At 54.7% G+C, this 15,585-nt stretch overlaps 3 protein-coding genes across 7 annotated transcripts; 1 reads left to right on the top strand and 2 right to left on the bottom strand.

The window, feature by feature from the left end:
* Positions 1-135: 135 nt before the first annotated feature.
* VPS51 (VPS51 subunit of GARP complex) lies at positions 136-5,762 on the bottom strand. The gene is made up of 10 exons (XM_037146449.2): positions 5,473-5,762; positions 4,849-4,978; positions 3,869-4,015; positions 3,569-3,788; positions 2,742-3,459; positions 2,186-2,401; positions 1,779-1,997; positions 1,246-1,367; positions 1,072-1,159; positions 136-521 (listed from the first exon to the last, which is right to left on the bottom strand). Exons 1-10 carry the CDS (start codon positions 5,695-5,697, stop codon positions 261-263), a joined length of 2,346 nt encoding a protein of 781 aa, XP_037002344.2. The 5' UTR covers positions 5,698-5,762; the 3' UTR covers positions 136-260.
* Positions 4,978-11,456, top strand: TMEM262 (transmembrane protein 262). Of its 3 annotated transcripts, XM_053659115.1 has the most exons (4): positions 4,978-5,294; positions 10,923-11,053; positions 11,159-11,258; positions 11,347-11,456. In XM_053659115.1, exons 2-4 carry the CDS (start codon positions 10,925-10,927, stop codon positions 11,421-11,423), a joined length of 306 nt encoding a protein of 101 aa, XP_053515090.1. In that variant the 5' UTR covers positions 4,978-5,294; positions 10,923-10,924; the 3' UTR covers positions 11,424-11,456. The 3 variants fall into 3 exon arrangements, 2 of the variants coding, with proteins under 2 accessions (XP_053515090.1, XP_037002350.1); XM_037146455.2 differs by lacking the exon at positions 4,978-5,294 and having other exon boundaries at positions 10,805-11,053; XR_008390469.1 differs by lacking the exons at positions 10,923-11,053; positions 11,159-11,258; positions 11,347-11,456 and adding an exon at positions 6,330-6,605.
* Positions 11,457-11,470: 14 nt separating this feature from the next.
* Positions 11,471-15,521, bottom strand: ZFPL1 (zinc finger protein like 1). Of its 3 annotated transcripts, none has more exons than XM_037146451.2 (8): positions 15,438-15,521; positions 14,910-15,019; positions 14,487-14,598; positions 13,158-13,351; positions 12,981-13,053; positions 12,762-12,908; positions 12,420-12,543; positions 11,471-11,930 (listed from the first exon to the last, which is right to left on the bottom strand). In XM_037146451.2, the coding sequence occupies exons 2-8, from the start codon at positions 15,009-15,011 to the stop codon at positions 11,744-11,746; spliced, it is 939 nt and encodes a 312-aa protein (XP_037002346.2). In that variant the 5' UTR covers positions 15,012-15,019; positions 15,438-15,521; the 3' UTR covers positions 11,471-11,743. The 3 variants fall into 3 exon arrangements, with proteins under 3 accessions (XP_037002346.2, XP_037002345.2, XP_037002347.2); XM_037146450.2 differs by having other exon boundaries at positions 15,350-15,520; XM_037146452.2 differs by lacking the exon at positions 12,762-12,908 and having other exon boundaries at positions 15,350-15,520.
* Between the last annotated feature and the right edge of the window lie 64 nt (positions 15,522-15,585).

Genomic DNA, 15,585 nt, shown 5'->3' on the forward strand with positions numbered 1-15,585 from the left:
AATCATCCTGAGCCCAGAACATCGGCCAATCAGCGCTCAGGGGCGAGCCCAACGCAGGCACCTCCAGCCCAAGTGTTGAGCTTCACCCTCGAAACCCCACCCCCAAGCCCCGCCCACCAGGGAAGGCAAGAGGAGGAGACAGCACTTCTTTATTAGGAAGGTCTTGAGGCTGGAGGGAAAGGGGCACTCGGGCGAAGGCCAGGGGATGTGAAGATTGCGGTGGCCGGGCAAGCCCCGGCACGACAGGACAACCGCTGGGCCTATCCACGCTCGCAGATGACCTCCACGACACTGGGTTCCATGGGCACTGGATCGGGACAACGCAGGGCAGCTGAAGCCACCACTTCATCCAGCAGCAGGTGCACAAGCTCCTCGTCGGCCACAAAGCGCCACAGGTAGAGCTGCAGGAAGTGGCAGTCCACCTGCACCTGCTGCAGCCCAAAGCGCCCGAAGGTGCGCAGCCGCACACACTCCAGTAGCGTCTTCAGGCTGATCTTGATGATGCCGGTCAGCACTGACACCTGAAAGAAAGGACACAGGGATGCAGCTCCACGTGAGCCGGGGCCAAGGAGACAGTACGACGCCAGTAGCTGTGATGGTGCGGAAAGCTCCAGAGAGGGAGGGATACAAGGCCCCTTCATCTGGAGGGATGAAGACAGGGAACGCCCAGCAATCACAGGCCTGGATGTGGGTCAGCAATGACAGGCAGAGAGGGGCTTACTGAGCTAGGGGATCACCACCAGGTCCCTCAGCATGGGCTGGGCCCGACTGCGGCAGAGACCACGGCATCAACAGAAGTCCCCAGGAAGATCCCAGGACTACTGTGGGTGCTAGAAGGGCCAAAGAGGTACACTAGATAAGCACACAGGCCCAGGCTGGGGGCGCACCAAAGTCAAGGCAGAGGGCCATGGGATGGCAGTGGTGGCTCTGGGCAACCAGTCACTCCTAGAAACACCTTTCACAGGTAAGGGCCGGGGGACAGAGTTCTAGGCCTCCCTGTGTCTGTGCGCAGCTGCCTCAGCCAACCTCCCACGGGGCCCCTAGAAGGCAGGGTCACTGCGCACTTCGGACCTTGTTGAACTCCACAGGGCTGAACACGTCGATGCGTTCCGAGAACAGCTTCTGGATGTTGCTCAAGAGGTTGGTGTCCATTGGGGCACTGCATGGGGGGAAGAGCATTCAGATCCCACCTCGCACCCAGCTCCCCTTCGTCCATTCCCCCAGGGGCTGCCCTGGCCAGCAGACCTGGGTGTGTAGCTGGGCGCATAGCGGCCCTGCTGCCTGGAGCTGCTGTACACAGAGAAGGTCCTCTTGCTGGAGTCGCTGCTCTGGGCCTTGCGGACACCCTCTTCATACAGGAGCCCCACCTGCAGGTGCAAAGGGGACACTGCAAGGAGACCAGAGCACAGGGGCCCCCTAGCCCACCAGGTACTCTGGCCAAGGATGCCTGCCCTACGTCACATTCATGTGCTACGAGAGTTATGTTTGTTATAACAATCACAGGCTTTGTTTACCTAGTTAGCACCCAGTCACTATTTACAGAACTAGTGGAGTAGGGCAAAGGTGGGGACATACACAGCTGATACTGAAGCCCTTATTTTCAGGGTGACCCTGGGCCTCAGCTTCCTCACAGGTGAAATGGGGGCAATGATGCCACAATCCAGGTTGGAGGAGGACTGAGGCCACAGGTGCAGGTACTGCCTGACCCCTGCGGTCCTGACCCTCAGAGGGCTGTTTCCCCAGCACCCCCGTCGGCAGCAGGGCTCCCTGGCCTGCACCTGCACGTCAATGGCCGTCGTGTCCTCCACCACCCGCTTCATGACAGCACGAACGTTGCGGGGCTCCAGGGTACTGAGCCAGTCCCGCGTCTCCACACTTTTGCGCAGCATCTGTGATATGACCAGGCCCTGCACCTTCACGTAGTGGGTCAACAGCCGCCGTGCTGTCTCCCTGGCTTCTGCACACAGTGTGCTCACAGGTGTCACTGGAGACTGGTCCTGAGCCAGGGATGCAGAGGACAGAAAAACAGTGGGTCCTTGGGGAAGCTCAGGGGCACAGGCTGGGCAAGGGGGAGGTTGAGTTGGGCACAGGCAGCTGTCCTGGGTCGAAGCATGAGGGCACACTGCCTGGCCTCCTGTGCTCCCAGCACCACCCTCTCCCACCCTGCCATGAGCTGGCAGTTCACCTGCACCAGAAATTGTTCATCTGTGAGAGTGAGAATGTAGGAAATGGTGGCTGTTTCATAGTCCAGGCAAAGGCGGGAGAGGAGCAGGAGCAGGGCAGGTGGCGTGGCACCCCCCTTCTCTCCAGGGCTGTCACAGAAACTCTGAGCCATCTGACACATGGACCGGATGAAACCCACGATGAGGCCCTCTCGGACACCTTGGCTGCAGAACTCGCCCTGTGAGGAGGAAGGGCCCAGATATACAGTAGGTCCCCTCTTCCAGGCAGGGGCTGCTAGTGATGCTTGGCTGGAACCCTAAATGCCCTGGCCCCTCCCCAAGGGACAGCTTCCTCCTGCATTCCAGTACCCCAGAGCAGCTGCCCTGCTTAGGGAAGGGACTGGCACAAGGGACCCTGCTCGAAACTGCCCTCAGAGCCTTCCCCACCCCTTCAGATTGTGCCAGCCTGAAACCACACCCAGAGTGTCTGGGGCAAGGACTGGGTGCCCTGGTAGCCGCCAAGCTGTGGAATGATAAAATAATTCCCAGGAAAAAAAAATGCCAAGGGGCAGGCCATACCCGGAAATAGGGCTTGTTGGAGAAAGACACCTCCTTGGCGGTGAAGAGGTGCACAGACGCCAGCGAGGCCTTGATGTGGCTCAGGACAGAGCTGGCCACATTGGCCAGCAACTCAGCCAGGCCAGGGCCTTCCTTCCCAGCCAGGCGAGGTGCAGCCAGTGCCTGCCGCACATCAGTCAAGCAGTCCAGGAAGGCTGCCCGCAGGCCCTGCAAGTGGTGGCCCAGGCGCTCACGGGCCACTAGCTCCACAATCTTCGTGGCAGCCTCGGCCAGCCCAGCAGCAGCCAGCAAGGCCCCAGGTGCCTGCAGGCGCCGATGGAAGCGGTCCAGTGCCCGCACCAGCAGTGAGTTGTCACCACCACCCTGCTCCTGTGCCAGCCGCCTCTCCACCAGTGCAAAGTAGCGGCCGCCCAGCTCCCGGGCAAAGGCTGCCAGCTTGTCAGCACCTGCTGGGCCCTGGGCCGCAAACAGCTCCTGATAGGCTGCGGCCACCTGGCAGAGGCCACCGACAAAGCCACTGCCTCCGTGGTCAGTGAATTCTAACACATCAGGGGCTGGGGGGGAGGGTCCCAGCTCCGCCTCCAGGCTTCCCAGCTCTTCCTCCAGCCGCCCTCGGGCATGTGCCAGGAACTCCTCGCACAGCTCCTCCGCAGGCTCGCCCAGGGCCAGCAGCAGCTCCACGCACTCCGCCTGCTCAGGTGCCCCAGAGCCGCCCTCCCTGCCAGGAGCAAGATGGCAGGGAAGTGCAAGAAGACAGAATCTGGGGTGGGGCTGGGGGAGACAGGAAAGTTCTGGGCAGGGGTAAGGTGAAGACCCAGGGGCCACACCTGAAACGCTGTCGCAGCTGCTGGGCCAGGCGAGCCGTGATGACCTGGCAATCATCCTGGATGGCACGGAACGACGGCAGGTGCTGGTACTGCTGCAGCACGGCCCTCGCACGACCCTGGTAGCGTACTGCCTGCCCGTAGGCACCCAGCTCCACGCACTTGGTGAGGCGAGAGGGCAGCTCGAAGAGGAACTGCAGCTTCCGCAGCAGAGCGTGGACCCCTGGGGGTGAGGGCAGGTGATGTCAGCCCCAAAGCCCTGAGGGTGGCCCACTTTAGCACCTTCTCTGGGGCAGGGCCCACCTGCCAGCTTGGTGATTCGCTCGTGGCGATCCTGCAGTGTGGCGCTGATACGCGCACTGAAGTCCGTGATCACAGCCATGTTGGTGGCCAGCCGATCCATCTCATCCTCCATCTTCCGGAAATCATTCTTCATCTTCCTGATGGTGTCTGGGAGGGCAAGGGTGCAGAAAAGAGAAAAGGAGATGGGGGAGGGCAGTAACAGGCACAGCACTCGGCCTGACAGCACAGTCCAGGTGTTCCCGCACACACTCGCGCCCTGCCCAACACGCCTGAGCCTTCGACTGGAGGGTCGCACTGATGTTTTGGTGATGTGGGCTGCTGTGGTGCTTGGTCACAGTAAATGGGAAGGGGGGTCATTATGTCAGTGCAGCAGGTGTTTTCTCAGCACCCCTTGTGTGTATCTGGGCCCTGGTGCTGTGGGAGAGCAGCCCATGGCGCCACAACCCCTGCCCTCGAAAGGTGCCCAGGCCCAAAGGAGGGCACTGGGCCCTTGGCAGAGATAAGTCTGCTTATTCCCAGGGGGATCCTCCATGCCCAGCACAATGCCTGGCACTGGGGAGACAATAAATACTTGTTCACCTTTCTCTCCTCCCCAGACTTCCCAAACCTTTCCACTCTGCCCTCTGGAACATGGTCCATCTTCTCTGAAAGGTCCTTTCCCTTTCCTTCCAACAGAAACCTGCCCAAGGAGGCTGCTCTCCCTTTCACATCCAGGTGGCTCAGGGCCTGGCCCCTTAACACTTCCAGACAGGTTCCACTCCTCCTCCCTTCAAGAACCCTGCTTCTAGGAAGGAAGGAAAGGAAGGAAAGGAAGGAAAGGAAGGAGAAACGAAAAATAGGAAGAGGCAAGCCCATCCTCAAAACAGACCTGGAACAGAGATGAAGACTATCACTAATAAAAGAAACTAACCCTTACATGGAGGGGGGAGGAATGGACTGGGGGGCGGAGGTACCGAGGGGTGTGTCCCAGTGGGAATCACCTGTGGCCGAGATGAACTTATTGTAGTTCTCATACACCAAGGTCTGCATGTCACTGTCTAGAGCCCGGATCTGCCGCACCATGTCCGTCTCACTGTCCATCAGCTGAGCCAGCGGGCACTCTCTACGTAGCTGGAGGAAATCGGATGTTTAGTGTTCAAGTGACAGGTACTCGTGTCCCCAAGCCTTGTCCTTAACGGGAAGGCTTTCAGTACAAGAACACCCTTTTCCCACCCCTGTCAGGAATCGCAAAATGGAGTCTATAACCGGCATAGCTCAGGAGTTACTACGTTTGGGGAACCACATTTGGGGTCTGCCAGCATTTAAAATCCTCAGACCAAAGCCCAGTCCAGTGACTGTCAGCACCTAGGCCACGCCCCCTCTGCTGAGACTATCAGAACATCAGGAGACCTCGGACCCGCACCACCTCGAACCCGCACCACCTCAGGTCTGTCCACTCCCCCTTAGACTCCAGCTTTGTTCCAACTGCCTGGCCGAGGGTCGTACTGGCCGAGGGCCGTCTTCCTCTTATGAATCCCTGCTTCCTTCACCCCCGCAACAGAGCGGGAGGAATGATCTGGGGGTGCAAAACACTGGGGGGTCTGGTTCCCCTCACGTAAATATACCTTGTCCAGATAAACTTCCGGGTCGAAGTGCGCCCCGTTGAGATCAGTCGGGTCCAGGGGGTCCGACCCCGCTGGGCGTCCAGCTGTCTCCCCCTCCGAGAGGCCGTAATAAAGCTTCAGCATTCCGTGTGCCTTTCTCCGACGCTCCGGAGCCTCCGCCTCCGGCCCCTCCGGGGAGTCCCCAGGTCCAGGCCCTGGGCCGGACCCAGCGGCTGCCGCGGCCATCGCTCCAACCGCAGCCCACCTGCGTGTGGCTGGGAAGGGGACAGGGAGGAGGCACTTCCGGGAACCATAAAGTTGTTGTTGAAACGAGGCAGTCCTTCAGGTATATCGTTCCCCCGCCGCCCAGATTCTGAGACTAGAGTTCCCCCGCGTCTTTCCGCCACCGAGCGAGGAGGTTCTGAGAGAGCCCTTGATTTCTCCCACCTTCTCAGATGGAAGAACTTTGTGGAATTGATCGGGTTGCTGCCCTCCCAAAGGGAGGGCGGGAAGCGGCTTCCAACCCCACTTCCCCGCACCCCCACAGGCAAGGGTCCGCGAAATATGCCCTTAGGTGCAGTGCACGGAAAGCGGGCTGTAAAGCCGGAGAGCGTGTGTAAAGCAGGGCTGTAAAACCTGGGCAGCGGCTCAGTTGCCACCTCAATTCCTAAAATTGGGGTACTTCACAGGAGAGCTGCGAGGATTAAATGCACATACAGTAAGCCGCACCGTGCTTCTAGTGCAGTCTCTCGAGGCCTGGTTCTCTGACGTGCTTCAGAATCACCTGTGGTGCATTTTAAGATTCTGGGTTTTGCCCAGATAGAACTTCTGCTACTACTGCTTCTTTAATAAAGATTTATTTACTTTTATTTTTAAAGAGGAGGGGAAAAGAGGAAGAAAGGGAGCTGCCTCTCCACGTGCCTGGACTGGGTACCCAACCTGCGACTCAGACACGTGCCCTTAGCGGGAGGGACGATGTCAAGGCAGACCTAGCTTCTTTTTTAAAGATTTTATTTGACTTCTCCATCTCCTATACTATTCTTAACCTCCCCCTGTCCATTTTGTACCTACCATTATGCTTCTTAAAGAACTTATATGTATGACCCATGGACTTGAACTAAGGGGGGAGGGAATGCTGGTGGGAGGGGAGGTGCAGGGCAGAGGGGAATAAAGGGGAGGGAAAAAATGGGACAACTGTAATACCATGTCAATAAAAAATATTTTTAAAATATTTTATTTATTTATTTATGTATTTAGAGAGAGGGGGAGGTAGAGAGAAAGGGAGAGAAATACTAATATGCAAGAGATAACGTGGTTGACTCTGGACCGCCCCAACTGTGGCCCTGGGTCATGTGCCCTGTCTCTGAATGGAACCAGGGACCTATAAGGCCCTCCCTCAATCTACAGAGCCACATCAGCCAAGGCTAGACCTAGCTGCTGCTGCTGCTTTTTTTTTAAGTCCCCAAGGGATTCTAGTGCACTTAAATATACAGTGTTCAGAGAACAGACTTGGCAGATGTTAAATTGACTGACAGGATGTGCTGAGTGAGAGGTTGAGTGGAGATTAGAGAATAGTTCTCAGGTTCCTGATTTGGACAAAGGTGCAGCTTTTCACCCAGATGAAAAGCTCAAGAGGACAGGGGATGACTTGGAGTTCAAACTGAGACATTGAATGGAACAAAGGACTTTTATCAACGTGGTCCTTGAAACCTTACTTATGATGGGCCGGCAGGGAGGGGGAAACAGTGGTGGAATGAAAACAATCTTGTTTAATTATTCTTTGGCGGGGGTCCTATGAATCAAACACACCACCAGTTTTCATGTGGCCTATGAAATAAGATTTTTTCCATTTTTAAAAGGTTGAAAAAATAATATTTTGTGATACATGAAAATCATGAAATTCATGTAATCATAGGGTATTAAAAATTCTCATCACAAGAAAAAATATTGTTAACTATGTGTGTGGTGACAGATGTTAACTACTTACTGTGGTGACCATTTGCAGATATATACAAATATTGAGTGAAACTTAATGTTACATGTCAGTTATATCTTCATTTAAAATTATTTTCATAAAATCATGCAAAATTACTTTAGCGCCTATAAATAGTTTTATTTGAACACAGCCATGCCCATCTGCTTTCTCTCTACAACCGTGGAGGTGAGTAGTTGCTACAGAGACCATATGGCCAAAAAACCTAAAACGTTAACTATCTGGTCCTTTACAGAAAAAGTGTGCTGATCACTGAATCTAAGAGATGTTCAGAGGGTGTTTAAAAAAATACATGTAGCCCTGGCTGGTGTAGCTCAGTGGATTGAGCGCAGACCTGCGAACTGCATGATCGCAGGTCGATTCTCCGGTCAGGGCACGCGCCTGGGTTGCAGGCCAGTTCCCAGCGGGGGACTCACGAGAGGCAGCCACACATTGATGTTTCTCTCCCTTTCTCCTTCTCTTCCCCTCTAAAGATAAATAAATATATTTAACATCAATGTGTGGCTGCCTCTCGTGAGTCCCCCGCTGGGAACTGGCCTGCAACCCAGGCATGTGCCCTGACCGGAATCCAACCGCGATCATGCAGTTCGCAGGTCCGGGCTCAATCCACTGAGCTACACCAGCCAGGGCAAATATTTTTTAACATACATGTGAAGAGTTCAGCCTATGAAGCTATAATCTTAAGAAGATGAAGAAGCACATAGATTTAGATCTACCCCAAGAAGCCTATAAACTTTTTAAAGGGATGCAAAAAACTAACAAAAATTGTCCAAACTTTGGAAATAAGACCAAGAGTGTAGTAGGTCTTCTGAGTGTCATACTGGGCCATTTTTTTTTAAGATTTTATCTATTTATTTTTAGACAGAGGGGAAGGGAAGGAGAAAGAGAGGGAGAGGAACACTGATGTGAGAGAGAAGCATTGATTGGTTGCCTCTCATACATATCCTGACCTGGGACCGAACCCACAATCCAGGCATGTGCCCTGACCGAGAATTGAACCAGCAACCTTTCATTCATGTGAAATGATACCCAACCAACTGAGCCACACCAGTCAGGGCTGGACCATTATTTCACAAGCCCACCCAAGGATTACTTAACCACCTACAGGGATGTACATTTATTTGATTTTACTATTTACTATTAAGGGTTCAGACTCTGAAATTACAAACAGATACTTTCCAGGAGAAATGCGAAACATATCCAGTAGAAAAAAATAACCTAAAAATGATTTTAATGAAAATTTTTATCGTCCTGTAGGACATTAGTCAGTTTTGTATCTCATCTAGTAATCACATTCTAACACTCCTCTTCACATGCCTAGCAATACCCAGCTCTTTGAGATGTATGACCACCTTACTAAGGGGAAGTCCCCTCACTAATGAGTTAATACGTCTGAGTTCCATGTCCATTCAGTATCTAGACAAGATGTTTTTAACTTTTTGAAAATTTCACCTTGATAATGCATATGATGTGATTTAAAAAAACTTTTGAAGACACACTTATTAAAGCTGGGGACAGTGAAACAAGAAAGGGTTCAGATAGGAGAGAGGTGGGGCTGCCCTGGCTCTTCAGAGATGTCATGGGAAAGAAATGAGCCGAGGTGGGGCTGCTGTCAGCCCACTGGAGAGTCAGAGAAAAGGGTCTTGGGGACAGATTCAGGGGCTTAGTCCAGGCGAGCTGCCGCTGCCCATCCTCCCCCTGGTTAGGGGTCTTGTGGTGACCCTTCGAGTTTAGGTGATACACGCCTGTGCGGGAAGGAGAGAGGAAAGGAAAAGGGGTGGGCAATGCTCCCGGCGGGGAGAGCACACCCATGGCATGTGATTTTTTTTTAATGTTTTTTTTTTTTTCCAGTCCTGGCTGGTGTGGCTCAGTGGATTGAGTGCTGGCCTGTGAACTGAAAGCTTGCTGGTTAGATTCCCAGTCAAGCCACATGCCTGGGTGCGGGCCAGGTCCCCAGTAGGGGCGCATAAGAGACAACCACACACTGATGTTTCTCTACCTCTTTCCCCTCTTTAAAAATAATATTTAAAAATGTTTTTTTTAATCTATGCGTGTGTATGAGTTTGTAGGTATATAAAGTTACGTCAAGAAAGGACCCCAAAGATGCCCACTAACAATGGCTTTGAACCAAAAGCGCTAACTTATAAATATCTGTATTCAAATGAGAACTAAGGTGCAAACAATTGCTTCCACAGTGGGACCACAGCTGGGCACTGGGGCATCACCCCTTTAGCGTGTTAGGACAGGGGCCTGAGGGGCCACTGTGACTAATGACACTAAGTAGCAAGTATGGATGGTGAGGCCAGGCTCTGACCCTACCCCTCGAGGCAGAAGACTTTGGGCCTTGGACTGATGTGGGACCTAACTTCCCAGGCAAACAGTGAGGCAGGAGGCAATAGGGGTGGCCAAGTTCAACCTCCTTTTCCCTGTTCATCTACTTTGCCTTTGGGGAGCTTGCATTCCCTTCCACACCATCTGCGGCTTATTTTGTTGACAGTCTTGGAGTTTTCACCTCTTACATATAAGGAGAAAATGTTTTCTTCTTGGTTTCTTTCCCTGCTCCTTGCACGGCCTCAGGTAGAGCTGGATCTTGGTCTGATGCTAGTACTGATTCCCTTGCTCGTTGGCAGCAAAAGCCTGAGCTCACAGTCCCTCTCTGTACCTCAAATTCTTGTGTGAGATAGGATTTGTGCCACCAGCCCCAGCTTTGTCAGGGGACTTAGGAATGACAGACATGATGGGTGTGAAAATGATGAGTGCCGGTAGATGGCAGAGGGAGAAGCTGGTCAGCGTCAGGCCCTTTGAAGTACATCCGCGGACACTGAAAAGCCAGCTGTTCTCAGGGCCACAACTGAGGAAGGTCCTAGGTCAGCTAAGAGAAACCTGATGTCACCCCCCCTTCCCTTATTTTCTCCACTAGGTGTTGAAGCAAATACTGGAGCTCAAGAGCCCAAGCCTCCCCTCACCTGGGAGTGCCCTCCAGCTGTACATCTGAGTCCTGACCTCTTATCTAATTCTTGCTGTGGCCTGGGACATGCCCTCTTCCTGAGCCCCAGTTCCTTAGTTCTTCATCTGCAGTGCGCCCACACTAACTCCTCAGTGGGGGTACCCAGAGGGCTCAGCGATAGGACATGCACAAGAGTGCAAAGTGCAGGTGGGGTGACCAGGACACTGTCCCTTCCAGACCATGGGCTCCACTGATCTGTGCTGTTAGCCCCCCACACCTCCAAATTCAGAACTCCCCTGGCCACCCACAAAACACTCCTGTATTGGCTGGAACCAGCCTTCTAGAATCTTATCTCCTTGAACGTTCTGGTTCTTGAATTCCACTGCCATTCCAGAATGCACTAGAAGCAGAGAGGTCAGCTGCTTTTCCGGGGCATTGTCGGCTGGCTCAAGCTCTTCTGTCCAACTGCAGTCTGTGCTGCCACCAGGATGCAGTGGCGGGACCGCATAGCTGTGTTCTTCTTCCCACAAGGCATGATGCTCACCATGGCCGCACTGATGCTCTTCTTTATACACCTGAGCGTCTTCGCCAGTGACGTGAACAATTTCTACTTCACCCACCACTACGACCGCATGAGCTTCCGCTACACAATTGTTCTGATGGTAGGTCAGGTAGGGCCCCAAGGGCTGGCTGGGGGATGCCCAGGGGCTGATGAAAATCCCACTGCTGTGTCAAGGGGTCATTCTCCCATTGGGTGGGGCCTATAGTTCTCCCAGGTGATCAGCATCTGCTGGGCCGCCATGGGGTCACTCTACGCTGAGATGAGAGAAGACAAGTTTCTTCGGTGCTTTGCCCTGACCGTCCTGAGTGAGTGGGGAAATGGGGAGCTTTGGAACCCTGAGAAGGTACAAGGAGCGGGCAGGAAAGGCTGATGCGAACTCTCTCCTCTGCTCAGTGCTCAACGGAACCATGTTCTTCAACCGCCTGTCCCTGGAGTTTCTGGCCATGCAGTACCGGGAGGAGACCCACTGAGGCTTGGGGACTGGGCTGAGAAGGGGGAAGGAAAAGGAGGCTTTGGGTATTTTAATAAAGTCTGCCATTTATTTCCACCTGTCAGCTCCTTCGTGGATTGGGAGTGGGAGGCCAGAGACCCAGGGGAAGCAGGTCAAGTCAAACATTTGATCTGCAGCATCCCCAGACCCAGCCTGCAGCCATTCTAGAAGCCTTGGCTTTGGGCCTGGGATCTTAGTGTCTCGGGCTTCAGAGAAAGGAGCAGAGAAAGGCCCTCAGACCTCCCCACCTCCCCTCCTTAGGCCCCCAGGTTCTAGGCTGGCCCAGCCACAAGCAAGGGCTCAGGAGGGTCCCACACGGATGTGAGGGTTCATGAGTGGGTCCAGGTTGGGATCATTGTCCGCTGCAGCCCGGCCCAGGCGAGACATGAGGGCAAGGAGGGCCAGGAAGCCCAGCAGCCCCAGCAGCAGCAGCAGCCCCGCCCGCTGGAGCAGGGTCAGCGGCCGCTTACGAGACCCATCCCGGCTCCTGGGGGGACAAGGGGAAAGTCAAATCAGGCCCCCAGTCCCTGGTGGCCCCCATGGCCTGGAGAGGAGCCCTGGTCATGACACTTGTCTTCTGGCCCCAGAGCTACCATCCCTGAGCCTCCTCTCCTCAGTGTGCCACCATCCCCAGACCTGCCCACTACGAGGGTGACTGTGCAGCTTGAACCAGCAGAGGCAATGCCTGTGTTCTGGAAACTGGAACGTGTCAGGCGTGGGGACGGTAACCAGACTGGGTGGTGCTGAAGCAGGAAGGAGCCTCGAAGAGCCCGAGTCCAAACCTCACCTCTAACAGGCGAGGAACAGCCCAGGAGGGCAGACCCAAGGCTCCTGCCGTCCAGCTGAGGTCTCTCTACACAGCCCCCAAACCTGGGGACCAGGCCAAGCCCCTTCTGCCATCAAATTGTAGTGCTCTGGCCTCTGGCTCTCCCTTCCTCCCCCTTCCTGGCATCCCGCCCTGCCTGACCCTGTGTACCTGAGCAGCTGGGCCAGCCAGCCCAGGGCAGGCCGGCGTCGGTATTTGTCATCATCATAATCCCCATGGAGGCCAGGTGCCCGGTCATCATCGCGTGTGTCATACACCTTCCTTGGGGCCGAGGCTACAGGGGCAGAGTCACCAGCATCCACAGACTCAGGGAAACGGGCCCACAGCAGGGGCGGTGGGTGGGGCAGGAGATCCTTCCCCTTCCCTGACTGACGTATTTCAGAACTGTGGGGAGGTAACGTCTGTGCTTGGAGCGTGGAAGGGTCCCTCTGGATGGGAGAAGCCCCCAACCCCCTTTCTACCCTGGTCTGGCCTGGACAACCCCTGGCTCACCATGGGTCAAGGGCTCGGGACTGCCCACGTGGATCACTGTGTGCTGCTCAGGACGGCTGGGAGAAGCTGGGGGCCGGGGCACTTGGCTGTAGAAGGCTGGGGCAGTAGAAGCACTGGCTATCTCTCCTTGTTCAGGGGCACCACTGGCTGTGGCAGGAAGACAGTTGTCAGCAGAGCAGGGACAAAGAGCCCCAAGAGCAGGCGGAGACCACTACTCACCATTAAAGCTGGACCAGTCAGAGAAGTCAGAGTTGTTGAGGGGTTCGGACTCCAGGCTCACCACCTCATCGATCTGGAGGAAGGAACCTGTGTCTCCAGCCTTCCCAGTGCTGTCCCCACCCATTCATTTGGCCCAGGTGGGACCCAAGGCTGATGGACGGACAGAGGGACTCTCACCAGAGGAAGGCCCAGTCCTGCCCGGGCCCAGTTAACCGTGGTCAGCTTCTCTCTCAGCACAGAGGCCACGGGGCCGACCAGGTTGCTTGGGGGAAAGATGGGGCCATTGCAGCTGGGACACTGGTAACCAGCAGGCGCTGTATTTCGGGGTAGCTGGGCAGCACGTTCATTGAGGCAGGCCCAGTGGAAGAGATCTTAGGGCCCATGAAAGAGTAAAGAAGAAGCATAAGGAAGAAGACACTGTGTATCCCTAGCCCAGCAACAGCCCCCAGCCCACTGCAGGGGTATACGCACACACACACATAAGCCCAGAGCCGCCTCCTTCCCATCCTCATCCTAGGTCCACTTCATCAGTATTCCCTAAGCCTTCAGACTCACTGTCACCACCTCACTAAGGCGAAACAGAGGCTACAAAGCTCCCCAGCCCCTTAGGGGGTGGGCGTGGGCGGGAAGAAGATGTCATAAGTGCCTGGACAGCTCAAGAACAGCTTCAGAAAAGCTTCTTAGATGTACACACAGGCACATGAATGCTTGTACACATTCCTGGGCACGCATATACATGGGCTTATAGACACACAATCAAATGTGTGTGCCATCCTTATAACTGTACTTACAGACACACCAACTCACACATGCATATCTGCACACTCACTTGTTTGCTAACACATGAGCACCCTCACCCACACTCTTACAGCCTCCAACACGTGTAGTCATGTTCACATACAAGCTAATGAACACACTAATACTTATGTAGACACAAACCATGCGAAATTCATGCACAAATATCCACGTGCACACACTAAAAACAGAGCTCACACAGAGCTCACTCTTTTGCACTAGCTCCTTCAACAAGTACAGCTAAGGTTCTTAGACCAGAGTCAGGTCAAGGTCATGATGTGTGTCTGCTGACTTCTTTTAGCAGACTTGACTGTGTAAAACTCATTTCCTCTCTGTTGAACATTAGAGTCTGTAATGGATCTTGAATGCCTGGAAGCCCCATGCTTTTAGTGCATAGCTGGTCTGGCCAGCTACTGCTCATAGCCACAGAGGGTAACTCGTGGGTAACACGCCCACGAGTTTGACTGGCTCTTACTCAACTGAGACTGGAGGAAGGAAACTAGGAGCTTTAATTTTTAGGGAAAGACACTGAAGCCTGAAAAGGAAAAATACTTGTCAGTTTATACAGTTGATAAACGACCCAGCAAGACTAGGAACTGAGGCTCCAGCCTCCCTGGCTAGACAGTCTCACTGTCCTGCTGCTTCCGGAGGGCCAGGAACCAGTGATCGAGCTGGGCCTGTCCTGATACCCCTAAGGTGCCCAGGCCTCACCATAACAGACGAGGCGGGTCGTCTCCCGGGCGGCCAGGGGTGTGTTGCACAGGCGGCAATTGGAGCTGTAGTCGCTATCCTGGAGCCACTGAAGGTACGACTGTACAATGCACTGGAGTGGGAGAGAGAGGTCACAATGGATCAGGGTCTCCACAGCCCAGCTCTCTAAGGCCAACTGCCTCTTTAACTCTTGCCACAGAGGAGACTTACCCTTTCTTTTGTTCAATCAATAAACATTTATTGAGCACATACTGTATGCTAGACTCTGTCTTAATAGCTGGGGATATACCAGTGAACCAAATAAACCAAGTCCTTGCCCTCGTGGGGCTTCCAATCTAGTGTCAGGCCCTTCATGAATTTGTAGAAAGTCAGTACTATCTGCCCTCCCAGTGCCCCGCTTAGCGGCTCCCTTACAGGCCCCACCTTGGCGTGATTGGCTACGAGGCAGTGCTCGCAGACGTTGACCCGGTGTTCGAAACAGAATAGGTTGGTCACCTTCCTCTTTGGGCACTTGCAAAGCCCCATGGTCGACCCTGGGGAAGAGTTGGTAGGGAGCCAGGTTCTAGTGGCCGCCACTAGGCACTCACCAGCCCAGTTCGTTTCTACTCTCCTTGACAGTCTTTGGCACCAGCCCTAGATATCTGCCCATCTCCCCTCTCCACTCCTGACCACGCCCCCTGCAAAAATTCCGCCTCCGAAGGTCCCCTGCAAAAATTCCGCCTCCGAAGACCCCCCTCGTTCCTGCTGGATGCCGCCCCTGCCCAGGATCCTCCACCAGCTTCTCTCCGATACCACCAGCCCCGCCCCAAGGGCCCCTCCTGGGTAACACTCCTCCGAGCTCCGCCCCCACTTTCTCCACAGACCCCACTCTGGGCGTTACTGATGCACCACGGCCCGGGTCCCAACGAGCGGGAGCGCTGGTCCGAGAGGTGGACCCCGCGCTCCGCCGACCTCAGCTCAGTTCTTTCCAACTCCGGCCGCTCGGATTATCCCTCCGCTGCCACGTCTCTTCCGGGTGCGGCGCGTACTGATGACGCCACGCGCGCCTGGCCCCGCCCCTGCGACGCCAGATGTGGAGACGGGCGAGGAAGTGGGGGGA

This window comes from Artibeus jamaicensis, unplaced genomic scaffold (assembly GCF_021234435.1).
Source record: "Artibeus jamaicensis isolate MK-2021 breed Jamaican fruit bat unplaced genomic scaffold, CSHL_Jam_final scaffold_614, whole genome shotgun sequence".
Taxonomy (NCBI): Eukaryota; Metazoa; Chordata; class Mammalia; order Chiroptera; family Phyllostomidae; genus Artibeus; species Artibeus jamaicensis.

Coding starts and splice junctions, on each gene's coding strand:
- VPS51 (XM_037146449.2), bottom strand. CDS start 5,697: ATGGCCGCGGCAGCCGCTGGGTCCGGCCCAGGGCCTGGACCTGGGGAC. Junction 2,402..2,741: donor CCAACAAGCCCTATTTCCGG/GTATGGCCTGCC, acceptor TCCTCCTCACAG/GGCGAGTTCTGCAGCCAAGG. Junction 1,160..1,245: donor GCGCCCAGCTACACACCCAG/GTCTGCTGGCCA, acceptor CCCCCCATGCAG/TGCCCCAATGGACACCAACC.
- TMEM262 (XM_037146455.2), top strand. CDS start 10,880: ATGCAGTGGCGGGACCGCATAGCTGTGTTCTTCTTCCCACAAGGCATG. Junction 11,054..11,158: donor GCTACACAATTGTTCTGATG/GTAGGTCAGGTA, acceptor TGGGGCCTATAG/TTCTCCCAGGTGATCAGCAT. Junction 11,259..11,346: donor CTTTGCCCTGACCGTCCTGA/GTGAGTGGGGAA, acceptor TCCTCTGCTCAG/TGCTCAACGGAACCATGTTC.
- ZFPL1 (XM_037146451.2), bottom strand. CDS start 15,011: ATGGGGCTTTGCAAGTGCCCAAAGAGGAAGGTGACCAACCTATTCTGT. Junction 14,599..14,909: donor TCGTAGCCAATCACGCCAAG/GTGGGGCCTGTA, acceptor CTCCCACTCCAG/TGCATTGTACAGTCGTACCT. Junction 12,544..12,761: donor TCCCGAGCCCTTGACCCATG/GTGAGCCAGGGG, acceptor CTGCCCCTGTAG/CCTCGGCCCCAAGGAAGGTG.